Genomic DNA, 22446 nt, shown 5'->3' on the forward strand with positions numbered 1-22446 from the left:
CCAAAACCAAAAGCAAGAGCTGCTTGCAGCAGGAAGAAGGAAGGGAAGAAGGAAAATTACTACTAAATCCATGCTTCAGGCTGAACAGTGACTTGTCACCTGAGAGAGAGAATTATGACCCAGCTCAAAAGTTCTGCCTCCCCTGATAAGGTTATCAAGATGACCTGCTAAAAGTCACTTGTCGGGACAGATCCTCTAGTGCCATGGGGTAAAATCCAATACCTTCTCAAATGATGAGGAAATGAAGACAGAGGGTTTACACAAGAAATTATACTTATCTCTGGCCTAATGTCAGGTAAAATAACAAAACCAACTCAAGTTTGAGGGTATTAACATTTTTCAAAACCTAGAAAAAATTGAATTATTTGCTGAACAAGGAAGGCATATGAAAAATGTGCATGAAATATGTATTCTGTGTTGAGAAGACTTAAAATCTACACCAAAACTTGATTTCTATCTTCCCATTTTACATTCAAATTAACAAGTTACATCCCTGCTCAGTGACAGGTTTGAGGTCACTGTGAGTGACTGACCTCATCCTTTTATCTATTTCTTTGTTTTTATGACAAGAGTCCTAGTTAATAATGCAACAAATCATCTGAAAATACTGGCTTGGCGTCAGAAATTTCTAATGGTCAGCCTGAGTCTCCTGAGCACAAAAAATATTGACATCTCATTTACAGTCACCATAGTGTACATATAAGAGCATTTCAGTAAATCTGAGCACAAAAATCACTTCTCTTTGTGACTCCTGAACTAGCAAGAGGACATCACCAATTCCCAGAAGACATTTAGACAAAGAAGGATGGTAGCCCTGGCACATGTGAAAGAGGATAGACCAGTCTTGTGTTACTTCTATGCAAGATTTAGGTGAAAGATACTTCTTTCCACATATTTCTCCATTTATTAAAGAAATGCCTGTAAAACAGGCCTTGAAGCAATTCAGATTCATGGTTTTAAAAGGATGTCAGACATAAACTCCCATAACTTCCTCGGAGATGTCAGCTGCATGCCTGATGATAGTCCAACAGCTTTTTTTTGCCTAGTTTTTTGGTTTTTATCTTAAAACCCCTATCAATTTAGTAGAGGTAGAAATTTTGAAACTTGTTAGCATGATCCTGAAACCCTGATGGCTGAATCCATGTCATATAATTCCAGTGGCAAAAATCAGGAGGTTTATTTTACATAATTTCCACAAGGACAAGAAACATTGTCACAGTAAAGAACCAATGTAAATAAACTTCTATCTCCTAAAACCACATAGTATTTATTTTCCACTTAAGAGTTTCCTTTAGCCAGAGATTTCAGAGTTAGTGCTCATGATCTCAGCCTGAGATAAACCTCCCTTTTCTCTAACCCCTGGACAGGAAAATCATATTACCATTTTTTACATTTACATAATTGTAAAAAATTCATGGTGAATTTTGTACTGGCTTAGTTAAAAGATAAACCCAGACATTTTGTGCTGGCTAAGTTGAAAGGTAGACCCAGGCCACCTATTTAATATGTAAAAAGAGAAAGCAAACATGCCCAAATGATTTTTGACACTTCAGAGTATTTAGATGTTTTGAATCTCTAAAGATGCTTTCTGAAGACAAGGGCGATACAAAATCTTTGCAAACACCAGCAAAGTGAATCCTACAAATCCATACAACTTCACATGCACATAGCAAATCTCCACACCTCTAAGTGCATGAGATGCAGGAAAAATTAAATGTTTAACTAAAGCTCCAATTTTGGAGTTCTCTCCCTACCATTTTCTGCCCCAGTATAAAAGTCATCTTAGTCACCTCTCTAATAAGATTCCTTTATCACACACACCTATTTCTCCTACAAACTTGGTGTTTCTTTTGAAATAAAAATCTGCCTCTGGGACTTCACTGGCTCACAGTGAATCAGAAGGTAAGCCAGATCTCTGACTGAAGATGCTCCTGAAGGTTTACGGGATGTGAAAGAAAGGTTAAGAATGATGTCTAGATCCTCTTGTCCGACTTGGTCAGTGAAAAAGCAATAATTAAATACACTAATACAAATAGCTGTGAATGTTCGATGAAAACAAGGATGCTCAGTAGAGCAACCTGCAACCTGGTTCAAGTCAAGTCGTTCAGTTTGGCTCCTTGTTGCTTGAAAACCTTTATATGACCTCAATTTCTGTTTGCATGAATGTTTGAAGAATGTCTCTCTTAATACCAGCACCTTTATCTGTCTGGTTAACATTGCTGAGAACACGTGGTTATCCATTATTTGTATTCTCATCAAATTACAGAGTCTGAGCAGTATCACTGTCAAATGCCAATCACCCATCACAAAAAGCAAATAATTAAAATGGACAGAGGATGAATAATCTACAGGCCAGGGTCTGCTTTTCATAAATTGTCTGTTAACAAATGATAAACAAATACATGTGTAATAAAGAGACTGTTCGCAAACAACTTGAGAACTGGGAAGAATGATAAATTCATGACTAAAATCAGTTCCAGTGAGTAAATCAGTCAGCTCTTGTTACTAACAATATTAATATCATTTACTTTTTATTGTGGGGGATCTAAGAGGATATACAGACTGTGCTAGCTGTAGGTCACAGCATCATCATCCATGGCTGCACCGCACCCAGCTGAGTGGACAGTTTGAGGCTAGTTGGACATTTTCCAGAAGAGCTATTACTCTGGAGTAATTATGCATTTTGGAAGTGGTTTAAACTGAATCACTGCACCCTCACTTTTTATTTGATATTAAGGGTATCCAGGCGAAGAGGTTTTCTGGAATAACCACGGTACTTCTGGAGAATTTCCAGAGTTAGGGAGACTTTGCTGTAGAGAGGAGTGCAGAACACTGAGCCAGCAGTCTCCTCCCGTGACCTTTGTTTTCTTCTGACTCTGTCAAAGTGCTGGCAGGTCTGATTCCCTTTAAATTTAAAGACTAAAAAGGGCAATATTCAAGGTACTTTGGCTGAATGACTTGGGTGAAGAAAACAGCAACAAAGTGTGTGCATGAACTTGCCTCTATCTGAAATTTCTCAGAGCACAGACTTCCCTACCTGCAGAATTATTAGAAAAAGCGTGAAGAATTATATTCTAATAATTTCAAAGGCAGCTTATTACATCCACAATGTCATTCTTTCATGTATGAAATTGCTGTTTAATCCAAGTACACCAGAAGTGAAATCTACTCATAAAATGAAAAAGAACTTCCTTAACAGTTGTCCTGAATTAAGTGCTTAGGACTGTGGATGAGTCATATTTTCCTTGTTATCCCATTCAGTTGACTTTTCTATACATGTTTGAATGTGCTATGTATTAACAGCCAAGTAGGCCACCACAGCAGTTTTCTTTGAGATTGGGAACCTGCTGATTTGACCTGTTTATCAAGAGAAAAGTGTCATCTCAACAGGACAAGATTGTTTCATATTTTTCCTCCCTATTTTCCTCTTGTGAGCAATTTCTTTTTAACCTCCTAGAGCCAAATAAAAAGTCGCTGGTCTAGAGGATTTTTTTGGTCTTTTTTCTTATTTTCTGATATTTGTATATCATTAAAGAAAAAACAGAGAAACATTTTTCTTTATATAAAAGTTTAAATTGTGAGGTTGGAAAAGCATACCCTTAATGTTTAAATATGTCTCTGTGGAACTCTTCCTGTCTATTTTTAATTACATGCAGTGGACTCTAAAAAGGGAAAATAAATATATTTATGAACAACCCTATAATGATAAAGGAAAAAGTGCAAAACCTGTCATGACAGAAATGAGAAGACAGTAATTTCAAACCTTGCCACATTCTCACAACAGAATGGACTCAAGTTCAGTTGAGCATGTTAAGAGTCCTTCAGGTTGGAAGGCACTATTTACTCTAACTAAAGTTAGTATTACAGTCAAAGAGCCTTTGGTTTTAAAAGTGTGACAAGCTCCTCTGACATGTTCTAGAACTTTGTTTCCCTCACTTCCACGGGTACAAGTTAAAAGTAAGACCTCCTAGATGATTGTATTAGCCTCACTAAGGAGATCTGAGCCAACGATACTTTCCCCTCCCCCATAAATTATATGTTGTCGAAAGAAAAATTGGGTTAAAAAGGCTACATTTCACATTCTTGACTGCTGCGTGCTGCTTGGGCAAGAACTGAGCTTCCCTGACCTTCCACAGCCTGCCACATGTGAAATTCATCTTATGTGACATTTTTAACATCAGTTGCATCATTAACACATGTTCCTGTCTGCACAATATTTTTTTGCACTTTGCCAGATGAGGCAGAGGCTAGATGAATTGTTCCTGTGCACATGCAATATTCTAATAAAAACAACATGGGCATATTATTGTTGGAAATACATTTGGAAAAACTCTAAATTGTATAATATGCATTAGGGTGCCAGGTAGGCGAGGTGCCGGAAGTGTATGTGGAGTAAGAAAGAGGAGTCCACAAGTACAGTAATTACCTGTGCATGTGCTTGTCTGAACACACAAATACAGCCACCCATGCATACACATACAAAACTATGTTCATCTTGAACTCTACCTCTTGAGTTTTGCTTTCATTCTCATCTTACATGATGCAACACATTTCATGGCATGCTTTTCTCCTGAGCTTTGATTTGTATCTTTGATTTCTTACAGGATGCTCCTTTTGTGTAGCATTCTCAAGCTTCCTCAGTCTATGAAACTGGGAGGGATTATTTGGTCTATCCACAGCTTCCACACAATATGTGTTAAGTCACAAAGTATCTTGTAACATTGACCATTCTGACTCAAACCACAAAACACACCAAAACTAAATGAAAACACATAGAACTTGCAGTAAAAAGGCTAAAACCTCAAAAGTGAAATGCTACAGGAAGAGAGCAGGAGAGCTTCAAGGGCTCAGCCAGAGTCATGAGCCTTTCTAGCTGAGGGTGAAGCTGACCAGGTGATCCTTTCCTACAGGTAAACTAGTTTACTTGACACCACAGGTTGGAGTTAAGAGGTCGGTGTCCCCAGTGTTAACTTGTTTGAATCCAAATGCAACTTATTTCCCTGCCAGTTCTTCACAGAACGGCCTATGAAGAGAGTTCTGGAAACAGTTTTCTTCAGCTTTAAGGTAAGTGTATATGCATGTGCATATATTTGTATAAAGGTGTTATGGGGACACAGTGGGAATTATAGTTAATAGCACCAGATGTCCTACAGCTTTGTGTCAAAGACAAAAAACCTGCAGCTTGGTTGCTCGCACAACCTGCTTGCTATGGGCTAAAGAAATTCTGCTTATGAACAAAATAATACACAGTATTTAACTGCTCATTCTAGCACCAACCCTATAATTACTGCATTCTCAACTATCTTCCACATTCCCCTTGAGCTGTGAATTACAAGCTTTCAGCATATTGGATACTAGTACTGTGGCATGATTAGATTACCATTTCCACAGGTTGCCAAAGCAGAAGAATAGCTCATCTAAGTATGAATAGGTTCATGTACTTGAAGAGAATTTTCTTTACCTTTCAGAGTAATCATCTGTGTCTAATACAGGGTAAAAGAACAGAAATTCTTTGCAGGTTAGCTTCTCTTAGAAAATAAAATGAAACCCTTAGTTTTTATTTCCCAGCATTTGAAGGTATGCAGATTTGGGGTTTTTGTCTGGCTGCTCAGAAGAAAGCTGTTGTTGGCAGAATTCAGATACAGACCTGTTTTCTGTTGTAGACCGAATGCATTAGTCACTTAGGAGGTTAAATAAAGCACAATGGAAAGTAGCCATTTTGTGTTCATTTTAGTGCCCAGCCTTGGAGAGGAGAAACACACACATCCATGTCTTTTTTGATGTGCTATTGAATGGAATATAAAGATTATAAATATTTTATGAGTTGTTTATGGGTTAAAAATGTAATTTGCACAGAGTAAATATTTCCCTTTGGAATTCACAAAAATATAATGCGTTTGAATTTGAAATAAGAACCAGCATTTGAAGATATTTATTATTTGCATGCTATTTATAGTGTAAACATTTAACTGTGTAAGTTCAGAAATACTCAGATCACCAGTATGCCAGTAACACCCATTCCAGTGCTACAAGCAGCTATAACCCCAGCCTAATCACAGAATCGTCTAGGTTGGAAAAGACCTTGAAGATCATCCAGTCCAACCATTAACCTAACACTGACAGTTGCCAACTACACCAGATCCCTCAGTGCAATTGCGACCCGACTCTTAAACACCTCCAGGGATGGGGACTCCACCACCTCCCTGGGCAGCACATTCCAACGCCCAACAAGCCATTCTGTGAAGAAATGCTTCCTAATATCCAGTATAAACCTTCCCTGGCACAATTGGAGGCCATTCCCTCTTGTCCTATCACTTGTTACTTGGTTAAAGAGACTCATCCCCAGCTCTCTGCAACCTCCTCTCAGGCAGCTGTAGAGGGCGATGAGGTCTCCCCTCAGCCTCCTCTTCTCCAGACTAAACACCCCCAGTTCCCTCAGCCGCTCCCCGTACGACCTGTGCTCCAGACCCTGCACCAGCTTCGTTGCCCTTCTCTGGACACGCTCGAGTCATTCAATGTCCTTTTTGTAGTGAGGGGCCCAACACTGAACACAGGAATCGAGGGGCGGCCTCACCAGTGCCGAGGACAGGGGTCAGATCCCTTCCCTGTCCCTGCTGGCCACGCTAGTGCTGACACAAGCCAGGATGCCATTGGCCTTCTTGGCCACCTGGGCACACTGCTGGCTCCTGTTCAGCCAGCTGTCAATCAACACCCCCAGGTCCCTCTCTGACTCTAATGGGCAGTGCCTATCATATTCACAGCTCTCTTGTGCTGCCAGAACTGAAGGCAAAGGAGGCAGATGAGCCCACTCTCCATTCAAGTATGTATGTAATATTTCTCGTGCAAGACACTTGGCTTTTTTATGGAATGTGGAAGCTGATCTGCTGCATGTGGCGATGCAGGTCAGAAGCAGCCTCAGTGGCTCACTGGCTCCACTCGTCCACTGTTCATGGGAAGCTGGTTTCGCTCAAATACATTCACGTCCTTGCCCTACGCAATGGCCTAAAGCAGACAGCCCCACACACTGCCTTTCCAGCTGTTTGCATCATACAAATGGTTTTTGGTGGAGGCAAAGGCTGACGCATGCAGAATGCCAGAGAGGTCAGTGAAAACTCATAGATCCTTCCATTGACCAGCAGTCTTTGTGGCCCATCCCTTACTTTTGTAAATTAAATTCCTGCCACACATTTGTGGCCTGCTCGGCACTCTTATCGCCTGTGTTTTAACTCTCCAATTTATGATTTCATTATTTTAATATGGTCTCCGGACCATCTGCAAACCACCTACAGGGCCTGGCAGCTCACACAGTTTGGGAAACATTGCCTTATGATACTTCTCTGTAGTAATTACATTAAAAGCTTGTTAAAAGGCAAATCTAAGCAACTTTGGAGATGTTCAATAAGAACCACAGATTTCTTCTTGACATGCATCATTATGTAGTAAAAGAACATTCTGTGAAACACAAGGATATTTATTATTCAACAGATTACACTCTGTTACAGCTTAAGCTAGTCCGGAAAAAAAAAAGGACAGCATCATTTAATTAATTATGGTTTGCAAATTACATCCAGAGAGAAAATAGCTGCCTTCTCAGTTTTTGTTAGCCCGCATGTGGCCATGTGAGCACTGCTCACAGAAATACTACTCCCTTCTCCCTTGCTTACACAGACACATACATCGTTCTCCTGCCTTTGTCCTGACTGTTCCTGAACGGTTTTCCATTCAAACAAGCATCTAGGCAAACAAAAACATGCTGCCTGTAGGAAAAAGAAGCCCTTTACCTTGGGGTGTCCACGTCTCTCTCTCTCTGTAGGACAAACACTCACTGTGTTTTCTGCAGTGGCCTCTCTCCAAGCTTTCCACCCCCTCCTCAGCCCTGTCTCACATTGCAGACTTTTGGATGCTCTTCCTGAGTCTCACTGCTTCCCACAAACTGGTGTGATTACAGTCGAATTACTCCTTCCTTACAGACTCTCAAGACACTATTTCTGCCTGATAGTTTAATGCATCATGCTATTGCTGGCCTCTTGTGTGTGTGCTTTCTATAACAAGGCAGTAAATGTCACACTCTTCATCCAGAAGGATAAAGCCCCTCTGTAAGTGCCTACTCACTGCACAGCATATGCGCAAAATGCCTTAAGTTTTCCAACATGCTGTTTATGCCCTGTTGTGGAACTGTGTTTCAGAAAATCCCAGTTATGACCTGACTCCTGCATGATGGTTGGGGTTACCAACCTGGCTAATTTCAGTTCTTTGCTGCAAAAGGAAATCTGAAACAAATACAAAGCACACCCACAATCCACTTAGCGAATATTTCCAGAAAGCAAAAAGAGGAAAAATCTGGAAGAACCTGTATAAATGGTTATAGATACCTCGAAAACAGGCACTCTGGGCAAGTAACTTCTCCCACCCTCCTTACAGCTATATTTGGAGGGGATGCACTGCCCTTTGGCAGTGTCTGACTCCCTCCCTGTACTAAACAGCAGGCCCAGATGACTAATTTTGGATGGGCAATTAGGCACGAGGAATCCCAACACTAAACAACTCCAGCATGTTGCTTCACTAAGTTGCCCCTATTTGTATTTGGTCCCTTTTCTCCATTTTTGTCGAGCTCTGAGATGAAAATCTGGAGACAAAGAGATACTATTCTAGCCGCAGAGTTTATCTGTCTCAGATACAGTGCTTGTAAATGTGCAGAAGGGCTCTGCTTTGCTGTTTGTGTAGTGCTGCGCAATGGAAATCAGCAGTTTGTAGACCGCTCTTTCAAAGATCAGTGAGAACAAATACTCCTTTCTTTCCTCTCTGATTTCCTCTGAGTTAACAACATATATTGACCTTATGGAATCACTGTAGCACATTGTGAATTATGTATGAAATGCAATTTCCCTGTCCACTGTGGACAAGTTTGACTGTGCTGTTTACAGTACCCATCATCAGAGAGCTTGCAGTATTCTCAGAGACACAGCTAAGGTAACCCAACTGACCAAAAATAAACTGTTCATTTTCAATTAAAAAAAATCCTTTTTCATTTCTTAAAATCCTCCTAGCAAGCAGCTTGTTGTAACTCTGTCCCACCTCCTAACACTTTAAAGCCTTTAAAAGTACATGATTTTTTCTCCCAGGTATTCAGCAAGTGCTTATAGCTAAAGTGCAATGTTAAGTGAATAGCATAGCATAGCATAGCATAGCATAGCATAGCATAGCATAGCATAGAATAGAATAGAATAGAATAGAATAGAATAGAATAGAATAGAATAGAATAGAATAGTTCAGTTGGAAGGGTCCTACAACAATCATCTGGTGCAACTGCCTGATCACTTCAGGACTGACTGATCAAAAGTTAAAGCATATTATTAAGGACATTGTCCAAATGCCTCTTAAACACTGACAGGGAAGGGGCATCAACTACCTCCCTAGGAAGCCTGTTCCAAAAAAAAACCAACCAAGGGGGATTCGAAAGTATGGGCAGATGCCCTACTAGCAAGCCTAGAGTCAAGAAATCAACAATGATTATAGCCTACCTATTCTTTTCTCCATCCAATAAAGATCTCTCAGATAGCATCAAATGAGTGATCTCAGATAACAGGTCTCATACTGAGAAAACCTAACTTTCACATGTAGCCTGGCTTGTGCTGGTTCCCTGCTCAGCACATTTCTTGTGCCCTCCTATTCGGTCATCAGGGACCTTCTGTGAGGTTTATCCACATGACTAGTCTCGGGGAATAAGGTGGAATTTGGGCTATCTTAATATGGCTCTATTGCAGCCCACTGGCAAATCAGAAAGAATCAGCTGATTTCTCTGTGGGAAAACATATTTTTAAAATTCCAATCAGAACATTTCTCCATAGTTGTGTTATTAAGAGGCTGGAACATGAGCACATTTTTACAGCATTATTAATTTTTCCTTCCTTTTGTTACCTTCAGTTTTAAAGCTTCTAATCAGTGTTTTTCTCTCATCCTACTTTTATTATCCTAGAAACAAAATGCCAACATAACAATGAAAAATAAATTGAAACCCTTATTAGCACTTATTAACAATATATAAAAGCCGCAGAAGAGGACTGAATTACTGAAGTTGTTATGAGAAAATATCAACTAGGTGTTTTTTTCTCTCTCCTCTCATGCAAGCCCCACTAACAATGTACAGTGTGTACATTAACAATGTATGCGTGGTCCTGAATGGGCAGTAGGGTAGGAGCCTAGCAGAAGCCCCCCACCAACATGAGGACAGCATCCAGCCCCACTCTTGTTTGTCTGAGACTGAGATTTTTTTTTGGGGGTACAAACTACACTCACACTGGAGCTAGTAACATAAGTGGCGGCAGAAAATGTAGGCAAGCTTCCTTTAACTGATGACTGCATGAGCAGATCTGATGGATACTCAAGTACAGCACGTAGATTTACATCAGCAGTTCATTCTGCTGATGCAAGGGTTGTCCTGTAAGCTGCACCCAAAAGCAAGCAGAGTTGGCTTGAAATGTCTACTTCTAAAAATGAATCATAAAATGGGTTATTTTAAATGCACCAAATCCTGATTCCCTTATGGGCATGAATAATTTGCACTCGCAGAAACTGTAGGAGCCTTCTTTTCTCCTCCTCTCAAGTAATTAAAAGGGAAATAGTTCAGCTATTTGCATTCAATGTATTTGCTGTTCCCTAATTTACACTATGTCCTGTTATACATTATACATCCAAGGATTATGTATTTTATATACATAATTGCTTTTGATCCTGTGGTGGAAATAAACTTTATAAGCCAGCCAAACTTCTCCTAACCACGTATACATCTGCTATCTCCCTGAAGCTTGCTGACAGTTAATTCCCTTCACATCTCCTGTAGCTAGCCGCACAAGAGGTACTGTTCCCAGTGCCCTTGCGAGGTTACAGCCTGCTCCTACCTCACATGACTAAATCAAAGCATTCCAAAAAACCAAAGGGACAGTCAAGTCTCTGGAATTTCAAAGCAAACATTTTCTGTATGTCTGGTGCTTCAACTCCTGCCAAGTCATTTCTCCTGGTAATCATGTGTTTTGTTTAGCACACCAGCCCAGCTCCAGACTTCCATTTCACTGACAGAGCAAAGACTTTGATTCTGGTCTGACATACACCTGGATAAATTCACCAAGGTCAGCAGAACTACACAGGTAAAAACTGAAAAGAAATAGATCGAGATCTGGCTTTCTGTACACTGATACTGTGTAGTAAGAACGCACTGTGATTTTTGTAGTAAAACTATTGAGCCTGTTCAAGAGTGCACATCTTTAGGGACCATGTGCAGGCATTCTCCTGGGAATGGGATGTCACTGTGTCAAGACAGCAGGCAGCCCATGATGGATAACACATAGACAACACAAAAATAGATTTTTCAATCAGACGGGCAGCCAGCCCAAAGAATGCTAGAGCTCTAGGAGAATGACAATCTCATATGACATCATTTAATCAACATTTAATTTTAAAACAGCAAAGCCACTGAAAAGTGTCCCCCTGTATGTAGGGTGATTGAATATGGGACTGTGCTACACTATAAGGGAGAGCTGCTAACTTGTGCCACTCCACTCACTCAAGGCCATGGCTGGCTGGAGCAGAAGGCTGCATCCGAAGCTGCAAGTGTTAAAACAGTAAGGTTTGTCCAGCTGTGCTGAAGGGTGAGCTGGACGGGAGCTGTTAATAATAAAGAAGAGTAAATGGAGTGATCATAGTCAGTCTGAGATGCTTCTGAATCAACTGCCACTTTTCTGGGCCACCTCTGGGATGGCACTGCCTGTGATGGGTGTGGGATGGAGATGCATCATCATAGAGTTCTCCTTCCAGGTGTGATAATAGGGTCTCCTGCGGACAACTGCCAGAGAGAGCCAGCAAGAGCTGGTAGCTCTTGATGAGCTGGCTTTGGGTAGATTTCCAAGGCAACGGCTCTCTGGCACCTCCCTTGCATTCCCAGGAGAAGGAGCCATGTACTGCTCCCCTGGCTCAGCCCAGATTAACAGCGGTTTTTTATTCCTTGTTGCTACTGCCCCAAACAGAGTCTTTCAGTTGAGTCCCTTTTTGTTAACAGATGTAAATCTAACAACCCTCCGTAAGAATCAATGCAAGTTTTTTATCTAAATATGGAGTCTGCACATGACAGGAGAGAGAAGTAGAAGAAAAGAAGAAGGAAAGCAAGCAGGTCCAGGCTCAACACTGGGCTCCACTCACCACAAGACCTAAGGACAGGTATAATTCCCCTAGCTTTACTCATACAAGAAATTGAAGTTACCTCTCTCACATACTGCTTCCTCACACTCTCTATTTCTCTTTTCCTAATGCTTGCGGAATCTTTACTCAGTCATTCTTGCTCTAAATTTCTTTAAACTGCAATTGGATAATCTCTCAGGCTGCAGGGGAACCCTTTGTCAGAAGGATTCCTGGGGAAATCACCCCCTATCTGACAAAACTGAGTAGCTAAACTGACAAAGGACTGGCTAAAGATATGCTTTTTATTCTTTGTAATAGAAACACTGTTTTAGCAGCAACTGTTTTTAAGGAACCCTATAACACAATTTATATGCTTGTACACTCATGCTCCTGTATTTTATTTTCAGTCAAATAAGACCCCGAACTTCTGAATATTGTGATCCATGTGTGTGTCTCACTGGGAGTTTAGACCTTAGCCTGTGCACTTGCTACCCTTGACATTAAAGATCCCAAATGTGTAGGCACCATTTGAAGTAATTTCCCTAAACCCATTTAATTTTTTCAGTCTCTCTGACTGTACATGTGGCTCTTAGTCACATGCAAAAGCCCTTCATATAACACACAGACAACTCTGCAGTAAAGAGGGGATTGCTTTATCCCTTTAGGTTTTCAGTGTCTCCTCTCTCTGCCCTGAGCCATGTCCCACAAACTTATTTGCTTTAAACAATAACCCCCAAAATACTTTTCAGGAACTTGGTTAATCTGGTATTACTTATGCTTCTAAAATTTCAAGGAAAGCCTTGAATGATGTTTAGCTAACAGGCAGTGTGAGGCTACGGACATAATTATTTCTGAGGTAAAGACCCTGAGCTACATGTGCGTATGGTTTACATTTGGTTTTTAAGAGAATTCCCTAATGAAGCACATTCCCCATCCTACAAGGCATAATAGTCTGCAAAAATGGTGGAGATGAAGTCTTCCTATTAATAATTAAATTTCTGCTGCTACCACAGTGGTGAGTGTTAGGCAATTACCTTTTGTCTTTGGAGCTATTTGCTCACATAGGTTTGTACATAAATCCCTGCTTTCACGGGTCCGATACATTAAAAATAAAAAAGAAAAACAGCAAGCTACCTCCTGTTCCAGAAGACGCCAAGGACTTCTGCAAATATAATGGATTCTGCCCCAACCACCACATGCATTTTGTCTGCATTTTGCTCACTATCTTTGATACATATATCAATAAGCAATGAGCAGAAAGCAATATCCACTACTTTTACTCATTTCAGAATTAGTAACAGAGTATTTCTAAGGAAGTAGTATAAACTCTGAGCCAATGCAAGGAGTTGTTAAGGTCACAACTGTCAAACACATAAAGTGCTAGGGATAGCTTCTGTGCTTGATGAGTGCAGTTTGTGTGTCTCAGCCAGGGCGTATGTAGTACCAATAACGCAGTCTTTCCAACCTGCACAGCTCAGTATTGCAACCTCATGCAGAAGGGACCCCGAGAGAAGAGGCAGAGCTCAGGCACTGGTATTTTTGGGATGTTCTTCCTACTGCTACCAAAGGGGACATGATGGATGGGACTTCGTGACTGCTGCTGGTGAGGTGTCATCAACAAATTAGTTTATCGGCCTGATGATACTGCCTCTTCCTTCGGTGGCAGCATCCCCAGCAAGTCTTGCTTCCCAGGACCTCAGGCAAGCTGGGGCTCACCGTCTTCCATGCAGATGCTTGGAGTGCACACAATTTGGACTCTCGCCCTGTCTCAACACCCTCCCTCCACATCCACGCCAAAATACAACGATGAGAACTTGCAGTTTGAAGGTGTGCTGTTTTTTTGTCACAAGTTTTCAGAGATCAATAACATGTTTGAGGTGCTGCCGCTTCTTCCTTTCTTTTTGCTTGCTCTTAAAAACACATATTTGTGGTAAGGAAGAATGAGGATGGCTCTATATTTTGGAACATCTAAGGCTGTGATTGTGCCAGTGAAACTATTAAGAAGCAGCCTGGGCCCAAGTGTTTATAACCAATAATGAATGTAGCCACCCATTTTTCTGTACACAATGCCTGCATATTTTTTTTTTACATTTTCTGTTAAGCAGCATTGTTCTATAACACCTCTTATGGATGTAGGTCAGGTTTTAGCACTTATTTATAAATAGCTCACTTCAACTATATCTTGGCATATTCAGTGTTTATGGTGTGTGGCTGAGCAATTTTCATCACACCTGACTGTTACTGTTCCCTGTTTGTTAATAGAAACTTTTGTAAAGGGCAGAGAGATTGGCAACTTCAAAATGTCTGCAAAAACAAAGAGTATATGAGAAATAAAAAGTGCTCTTTGAACTTTCCATGAAAAATACCTGGAAAGAGAGAAGAATTCTGGTCAGAGAGACTTTATGTTACTTTTCAGACAAAAAATTATATAGGGGAGTTAGGGTTAAAAGTCCCTATTGCCAGGTCAGAATTAAAAAAATGGAATGCTGTAGTACTTATTCCTAAACCAAAGATTATACAAGGTGGAATTCAACAGCAAAGTTAAATATAAAATAAATCCAACAAGATTATAGAAGGGCACTGTAACCCTGTCCCTGCAGTGACCCATGTAATAGCTCTATGCTGGTGCTTGTGATGACATGTCAGCAATCCCACGTTAAATGTACTTTAAAGGCACATTAGTTTCTCCTCTTCTTTGTGCTTCCAGAGTTTTCCTTCACTCCTTTATGTACACATTTCAGCGTTCATAACTGCCCTCTTCCCCTTACCCCCATGTTGTCTGCGAACAGTGTTACGTTGCTCTCTCCTGATCTTCCTCCTCAGCTGATTGCTACAGTGAGGAAAGTATTTTGAGATACTAGCTCTTTTTTTTTTTTTTTTCTCTTCTGTTTTTAGCAGAAATTCCTTCACAGTAGCTTGTTCAAAATAGCTGCTGCGTGCAAGTGCTTTTGCAGCCACATTTGCTTTAATGCTGGCAAACAGCTAACATCGTTTTTGTGAGACACAGACATAAAAGAGGCAGATGTAGCCCTAAAGCAGCAGTTGCAGAAGCAGAATGAGTAAGGGCGTGAGGAGCTGGTCTATGTACCAGGTAAATCAAATTTTCTTGATGAACTGGAGGATGGATAGATATGGGAGGATATTTAATATCATATTTCATACTTGTGAAGTTACATGTTAGATAACATTTAATGTAGGCCCTTGTCACTTGATTTCAATTGGGTCTTTGAAAAAATTAGCCCTAAAATTGTACGTTAGGGAGAGCCTAAAGCACTATAGTTGCTCCACAGATGTTGTGGGTAGGGAACTCCTCTGAATGAAAAAAGCCACAAACTTCTTATTTTGAGGCCACAACTACAACCTCCAAGTTTGAAGGCTGGCAATGGCGAGGACAATTTTTCCATGAGAAACAGAGCAGATGAAGACTGTTTTCCTCTGGATGACTTCTTTCTCACTTCAAGCCCCTCCTCACTCTGTATCTCCATCTCCCCTTTGCCAGGTGCCTTGTTGCTTCACCTCTTTTTGGTATCTCCAGCTCCCTGGCTCCAGGCCCCCAGTGCCACCAGCTCTCTGGGCCAGTCAGGGCGAGCAGCACCCACCTGCTCTCACATTTTGGGACTGCCGAGGCGGGAACTGCCACGCTTGCCAGTGGGGATGCAAACCTGAGTTATGCTTTCTTAACTCACCACTGATTTTCACAAAACCCAGGAGAACATAAGCAATCCTGAGAGCTTTTCCTCACTTAAATTTGGTTGAAACACATCAACAGGTTAAAAAATTATTCAAGGGGCCATGGGTTATCGGCCTCTGCTTGCCTGCAGGCAGTGGGAGAACACAGGTTTAGGAAACCAGGCTAAAATCAGCTTTTATTTTATTTTTTTTTTAAAGGAAGAACTTTATTCCGTAGCTGTTTCATAATTTTGCTGTGAGATGACATTGATGGGAAGCTTGAAATATTTGTTGCACTCTTCATTAATGATGCTTGTGATAGAAATACTGGACACGGGCAGCTCTGGAAGTACCCGCTCCTAATGAACTGTCATGCCTGAACTCCTGAGCTCTCTTTGCTTGTGCATTGCCAGAAACTCATTCCCTATTCAAACAGTAAGTTTTGTAATGGCAGTCAGGACACACACTTCTTCATTTGTGAAAATACGAGGATGCAGTTCTGCTTTTAGTGCAAAACTCGGCGTTAGGAGCTACCATGAGGAATTGCATCTGCCACCTGAGGCTTACATTTTAACAAATGTTAGCAAATATCACCATTTGCTGTTGTTTGGATCTTGGAGTGAAATGTGGCTGATTATACATGTTGGATGTAGGAGCTTTATTAAAATTCATCAGTTCATGCTATGTGCAAATAAAAAAAAAGGTATATTCCACTTGCATATATAGCTAGTTTCTCTGTGCATATACTTCTCATTTACACAAAACTTTTTCAACACCTGTTTTTGTTTTTCTTGCTGAAAAATAACACAAAGTTATTCCCTGTGCCTCTTACACTATTCCCTTTCACCACATGCTAATATATATGATGGGAAAATTGTCACGGCCTTGTAGAAAGCAATAATAGAAATTATCCAGGTTTCCTAGTAGTCCCATTTGTAGTAAGTATTGCCAAATCTTGACATTTTATCAGAAGGTGTTTTGTTAAATACCCTTCTCAAAGCTCTGGTCCTTCAATTGAGTTAATATTCTTGTAATAAATTAATTGCACCTGAACAGTTTTAAAATCAGAATATAAGTAGAAAGAAATTCCTTTTTACCATCTCATTATTTTTAGGCACTCACCATACTTCCAGATTTGGAGTTCATGCTGTATACAAATGACAGTGAATGATTTGGGATATTTTAGACCAGAGAAAACCTTGTAACTGATGAACACAAGATAAAATGTATTCTTCCAGAAGTCATGTATGGTGATCCCAGATATTATGGGAGCCTCTTATGGGCAGGAAGAATAGAACTTACACAATTCGTCCTTTTCTTTCTTTTTTCTCCCTTAATATTTTAAAATATGAACCTTTCAAACCACACCTCTGCTCTAAGCTAGTAAAGTCAACCAGAAAAATTTATGAGAAAAAAAATAATCTTATAATACATATTAATCATTCAAAACAGAAAAGATGTGGCACTTGATGATCTCACACTGTGGTACTACTTGGAATTTTGTGTTGAGTATCTTAGAAATAAAACACATAAAAGCAAGGTTAAGTGAGAAATGAACAGGCTCACAGTCCTGAACAACTCACTAAATATTTTTTTCAGAAAAGAGAAGCTTTCAAGCCCCTACACTCTCAGGCAGGGACCTATACCACCCTGGTATTACAACCTCTTTTTTTTAGGTCCGGAAAGCATAAGCACAGACTAATATTACTTTTGGGAGACTCCGCCTAGCAGAGTTTGTGTGGGAGTTTTCTGAAAGTTTGCTCCAGTAAATGATTTACCGGGACAGTAAAAAGATCAAGAAAGCGCTGAGCTGACCTCTCAAGACAAATTACTTTCTTCACCCACTCCTTGAAATCCTTAAAAAACTTCTTGTAATGATTAATTTTCCAGAATTCTAAAATCTATTGAAGATCAGGGCCTGTAACTACTGCATAACTCTCTTGAGATAAAGACACAGCGTGGTCTTGGATTGAATCCTGTCCGGTGCATCCACACATTTGCTTTGGTACCCATTTGTTTTACTTGTTACCTGAATTTTCCTACAGAGTCATTAGGGTTTTGATATTTTATAATGTTGCACCTTTTTCTACTAAACAAAACACAAGAGAGTGTTTTACCCTCCTTTTTTATATTCATTTTGTCAAAATAATTTGTTTCAGTCATAGTAAAGACAAAACCAGACTCGCAGGGAGGAAGGAAGAGGCAAGATGCTAATAAAGGCAGAGAAGAGAGATAAAGGACATAGAAATGACTGTACATACTCGGGGGGCTCCCCTGCCTTTCTGCAATACTGGTGCCTCACTGGGACCCCTGAGGATTTTCACAATACACATAATAAAGAAACAGTAGTAGGAGACACATGGAGAAGAACAATTAAGAACAACAATGAGAAAAAAAATTACAGGATAATTGTGCCTTGTTAGAGGTACTTTATGATAATAAACGATATGTATTTCTGGTGATAATGATCCTGCATTTCACTCTTTCCACTTATTTTAATTCCCCCTACAGTGCCACTGCTGTCTAATATAGGATATTTATGCAAAAGATTAGTTAGAAAATTAGATTCCATTATAACAGCGTCAGGTATAATAACCAAAGCTATGGAAAATAACCTCTCTCTTCCTTTACTACTACTGCACCTGTCATTTCCAGTGATTTCCACCACCCACCCATAGACATTAAACATTCTACAAGCATCACTAAGTCTCATATTCTCTTCATTTTACTGAAGGAGAAACTGAGCCATAGAATAACTTGCCTACAGATACGGACCTACCAAGCAGCTGGGCTAGGCACTGGGCCAGTCTGCAGTTGCATGCCTTAACTGTTTCTGATACTTCTATATAGAATATTATTAATTACTGGCAATTTGTAGTAGGCAAGCGCATATGAAGGCCTTATTAGCAGTGTGTGAACACAGAGAGAAGAGCTTCTGCTCCCCAGAGGTGCTCCCGAAAGGCTTGCAGCTTTAATAGCCCACAGAAGCTCACATTGGGAACAAAGATCTTTTAAAACATTGGTCCCATAGTAATTTTAATTATGGCAGATCATTAGTCAGCAAACCCATGCCTGGGGACCACTTATTGAGCAAGGAAAACCTCGCACCCACAGCTGCAGAGGCAATTGCAAGCTGGAGTGCCTTGCAGTGCTAACAAAAGCAATTCCAGGAATATTTTCAAGATCCTTAGCAGACCCAGGCAGGACACTTTATTCACCTACCACTACTGTTCTGATTGACTTGAAATACCAGGGAGAAGAAAAGGTGCTGGTGATGCAGACACTGCCTGCGGAGCAGCCAAGGGTCAGGCATTCGCCCCCTTTTCAGCAGTAATTTCATACCTAAGGGCTGCGTGTGCCTTTGAAGCACAGTGCAGTTATTTTTAAAGGCTCCCATCAACCAACACATCGTGTAACTTAAGAAGAAACGGCACTGTAATAGCAGACATAATATTCTTCTTGCAGAGTCTGCAGTTCTCTAACACGTCTGCCTGACTGTCCTTTCATAGCAGACAAATCTCCTGGCAGGAACCAGTTAACAGGGACAGTTAGGAGCAGCACCAACAAGCAGCAGCTCTGGAGGAAGACAGTCATGTATTTAAAAAGGAAAAACCACCACCAAGAAGCCACAAAAAAAGCCACACTATTTATTTTTCAGGGAGGTGAGTGGGAAGACTTTCAAAGTGTGGCTGTTATGCTGTTTTGGCACAAAAAGTACTTTTCCAAATTGAAATCTTCCATCGGGTTGTCTTGGAAAATGGCATGTGGTTTATAACCATGACTTGTTCCTTTCGGCTTTGCCTACTCTTCCAGGTTAAAGTCAGCAGCTGGGAGCATCTCTGTGAGGAGGGAACAGCATGTAGGGACCACAGCATCCCCAGTTTGTTTCTACTGGCTGGCCCTGGGATCTGCAGGTAGTAAACACAGGCGCTCTCCTTAAAGGGACCTTGCTTGGCAGGATATCGAGGGGAAAAAAATGAGACTATTGCCGAGGTGGGGAGCGAAAAGAAGCTGTTATTTGCTGGCACAGGGGAAAGGAATGAGGGATGCTGAAAGGGTACTGGGCAGCTGCTTTTCCGGCTGCTCTGGGAGCCAAGAGAAGAGCCTTTGATCTGCTGAGCAGGCCTGGGCTTGCCGCCAGGACCTATATCCTTTCTCCAGCAGTGACAGCAGGCTTCCTTGCTAGTTCCTCTCCAATTGCCGAGTCAAAAAACAAGTGACGTAACTCATATAGGGACCTCACTGAAATGTTTCTATTATCACCAGCTCTGCAGAAAACATATGCCACAGATGCCTCAAACTGAAATTATCTTCTCGTCCAAGGTAGAAAAAAAACCAACAAAAAAGAAACCATGAGGTCCTCTGGATTACATCTTGCAAAGCCTCATAAAAACCCCTCTAGTGTACTGGTGAATTAAACAAACCCATCAGTTCTACAGCTGAACTACCGTGTCTGCATAGCACGTTGGCTAAGCAAGCCCTCCACCAAATTTTAATGTGCTCTTACCTGTTGTAATTGGGAGATTCAAAGAGGAATATGGCTTCCAGACCTATACCTCAAATGATGTCATCAAGATAGTACTTACTAAAGCTGTTTCAAAATAATTGCCCAAAATTTTTAGTATAGAGTGATATGAAGACCAGCCTGCTTGATTTGTGGTGCTTCCCAAGAAAGGGGAACATGAAGGCAGCTGTGTTCCTCAGCACTCAGAGCAGAACAGCCAGAGTATACAGAATTGCCTCCTGCACCAGCATGTCTTTAATACCTACCAGCATAATGCACTATTGCCATCACTGCAAATAAATTCTACTTGGATGCGAACCAGGCTTACATCTTACTTCAGAACCAGCCAGGATTTGAAAGTCTTATCACTTGAAGCACATAAACATTCTATTTCTAATGAAGCTGAATCATACATTATTGCATACATAACCGAAAATTCATTTTACCTTCTTTGCAGCACAACAGCTTTTGTACCATCACCTCCCCTCCCTTTTGATACCATCATTACTGAGAACGCAACCTTGCAAGATGCTAGGAGTACTGGCTCAGGAGTCTAGATGGTCCCATAAAGTTAACTCAGCTGAGCACTTCTCTCAATAATGCTCCCGTCTTGCTATCAGGTACTTGCTGCTCTGTATTAACGTTACTTGCAAGTCAGTGGCAGCTCCTCTCAGGCAGGGTCCTCTGCAAGATGCACTGGGTGGTTCTGTATTAGTTCTCTTTCCCAGGGCATAGCTTAACCCTGAGGGATGCAATAACAATTGCACCAGGTGTATTGTTTTCACCATGTTCAGTTCTGCTGAACCCAGCTGGAGCCTTGATATGTGAGGCAGGTTCTGTCTCCAGCCATTATCATACTGACTTCAACTTGCTCTTGATGAAACCCTTAGTCTCTGGTACCACTTGGGGCACCAGTTTCAAGCTGTGATGCTGCCTGCTGCTTTCCACATGGAGAAAACACGCAAAGGTTTTGTGTGTTTTTCTCCCTCCAGCTGCTAAGTTTTACTGAACCAATCAGACATTTCTACATGAGAAGACATTTTAAACACAAACTCATTTATGAAGTTGGGTGTACTGAGAAATGAACAAACCACAGAATACAAGCAAAGAGTTTTGAAACCATTGGCTAAACTTGCTTTCTAGCACACACAATCAACTGTTGTAGAGTTCTTTTTGAACCTATGCACCTGAAACCTGATTGTTTTTCACTTGAGACACTGTCTCAATTGTGTTCAATTACTTGAAAATAAGGCAACACACGACAGTGGAACTCTTAGCTGGAGTAAACCCATGCTGACAGTTAGGATTTCTATCAATTTTAAGAAGCTGTTTTGCTTGCTGCAACACTGCAAGAGCTGCCAAACCTCTACATCACTACAGCCATCTCAGACAGTGGCTAAGGCAGGCTGCTCAAGAGAAGAACAAGGCAAAGTAATGTTCTCTCTCCCAGCCACTCTCCCAGCTCCAGTGACTTGCAGTTCAGCAATTTCCCTAGTCTGATGTGGTATCCTTTGCAATCGCTTAGCGGATTTTATTTCATGTACTTGTATGGTTGCTTATTGAATCCATACAGTAATCACAAAACATCTAAATAGTTTTGCACATTTCATAAAACCAGTGGATCTTCCTCCCTACCTGTGTGCAATTCAATTGTTCATTTCCATTTCTCACGACTGCTGATATCATTGGCTGATGCAAAGACAGAGGTGTAAATAAAAAGGGGACATTTGCAGATGAGGAAACAATTTAAAATAAAATGTCTGTCAAATGGAAAAGAACAGCACTGACTGGGAAAGAAATTATGTTTTCCATCTTCCAACTGCAGATTGCTAAAGATGCAAAGTTTGTTGTAGTTGACACTTTAATTTTTAAGAGAACTGAATGCTGAGATTTTCTGCTACGTAAATACTTGAAGCTTCATTTTTAATTTGTCATCAGTAATAAACACACACAAGTGTAGAAATGTCAGGTTTATAGGAACTTAACACTAATATAACTAGAGATAATGCTGCAGAACAGCTGGAAGCAAACAGCAGCGAAGCCCTCTGGAAGCATACAGCAGTAAAGCCTTCTTCACTTTCTGTCCACAGCTGCATGGAGGG

At 40.8% G+C, this 22446-nt stretch overlaps 1 protein-coding gene across 5 annotated transcripts in view; it reads right to left on the minus strand.

The window, feature by feature from the left end:
* DLGAP1 (DLG associated protein 1) overlaps positions 1–22446 on the minus strand; it is a 422469-nt gene that overhangs the window by 42806 nt on the left and 357217 nt on the right. For 2 of the 5 annotated variants that reach the window (XM_074899141.1, XM_074899144.1), the window contains one exon: positions 4233–4262. The exons of the other annotated variants lie outside the window; for them this stretch is intronic. In XM_074899141.1, coding sequence (XP_074755242.1) covers positions 4233–4262 — 30 coding nt within the window. The remainder of the gene's footprint in view (positions 1–4232; positions 4263–22446) is intronic. 5 annotated transcript variants of the gene reach the window in all.

Source organism: Athene noctua, chromosome 2 (assembly GCF_965140245.1).
Source record: "Athene noctua chromosome 2, bAthNoc1.hap1.1, whole genome shotgun sequence".
Lineage (NCBI taxonomy): Eukaryota > Metazoa > Chordata > Aves > Strigiformes > Strigidae > Athene > Athene noctua.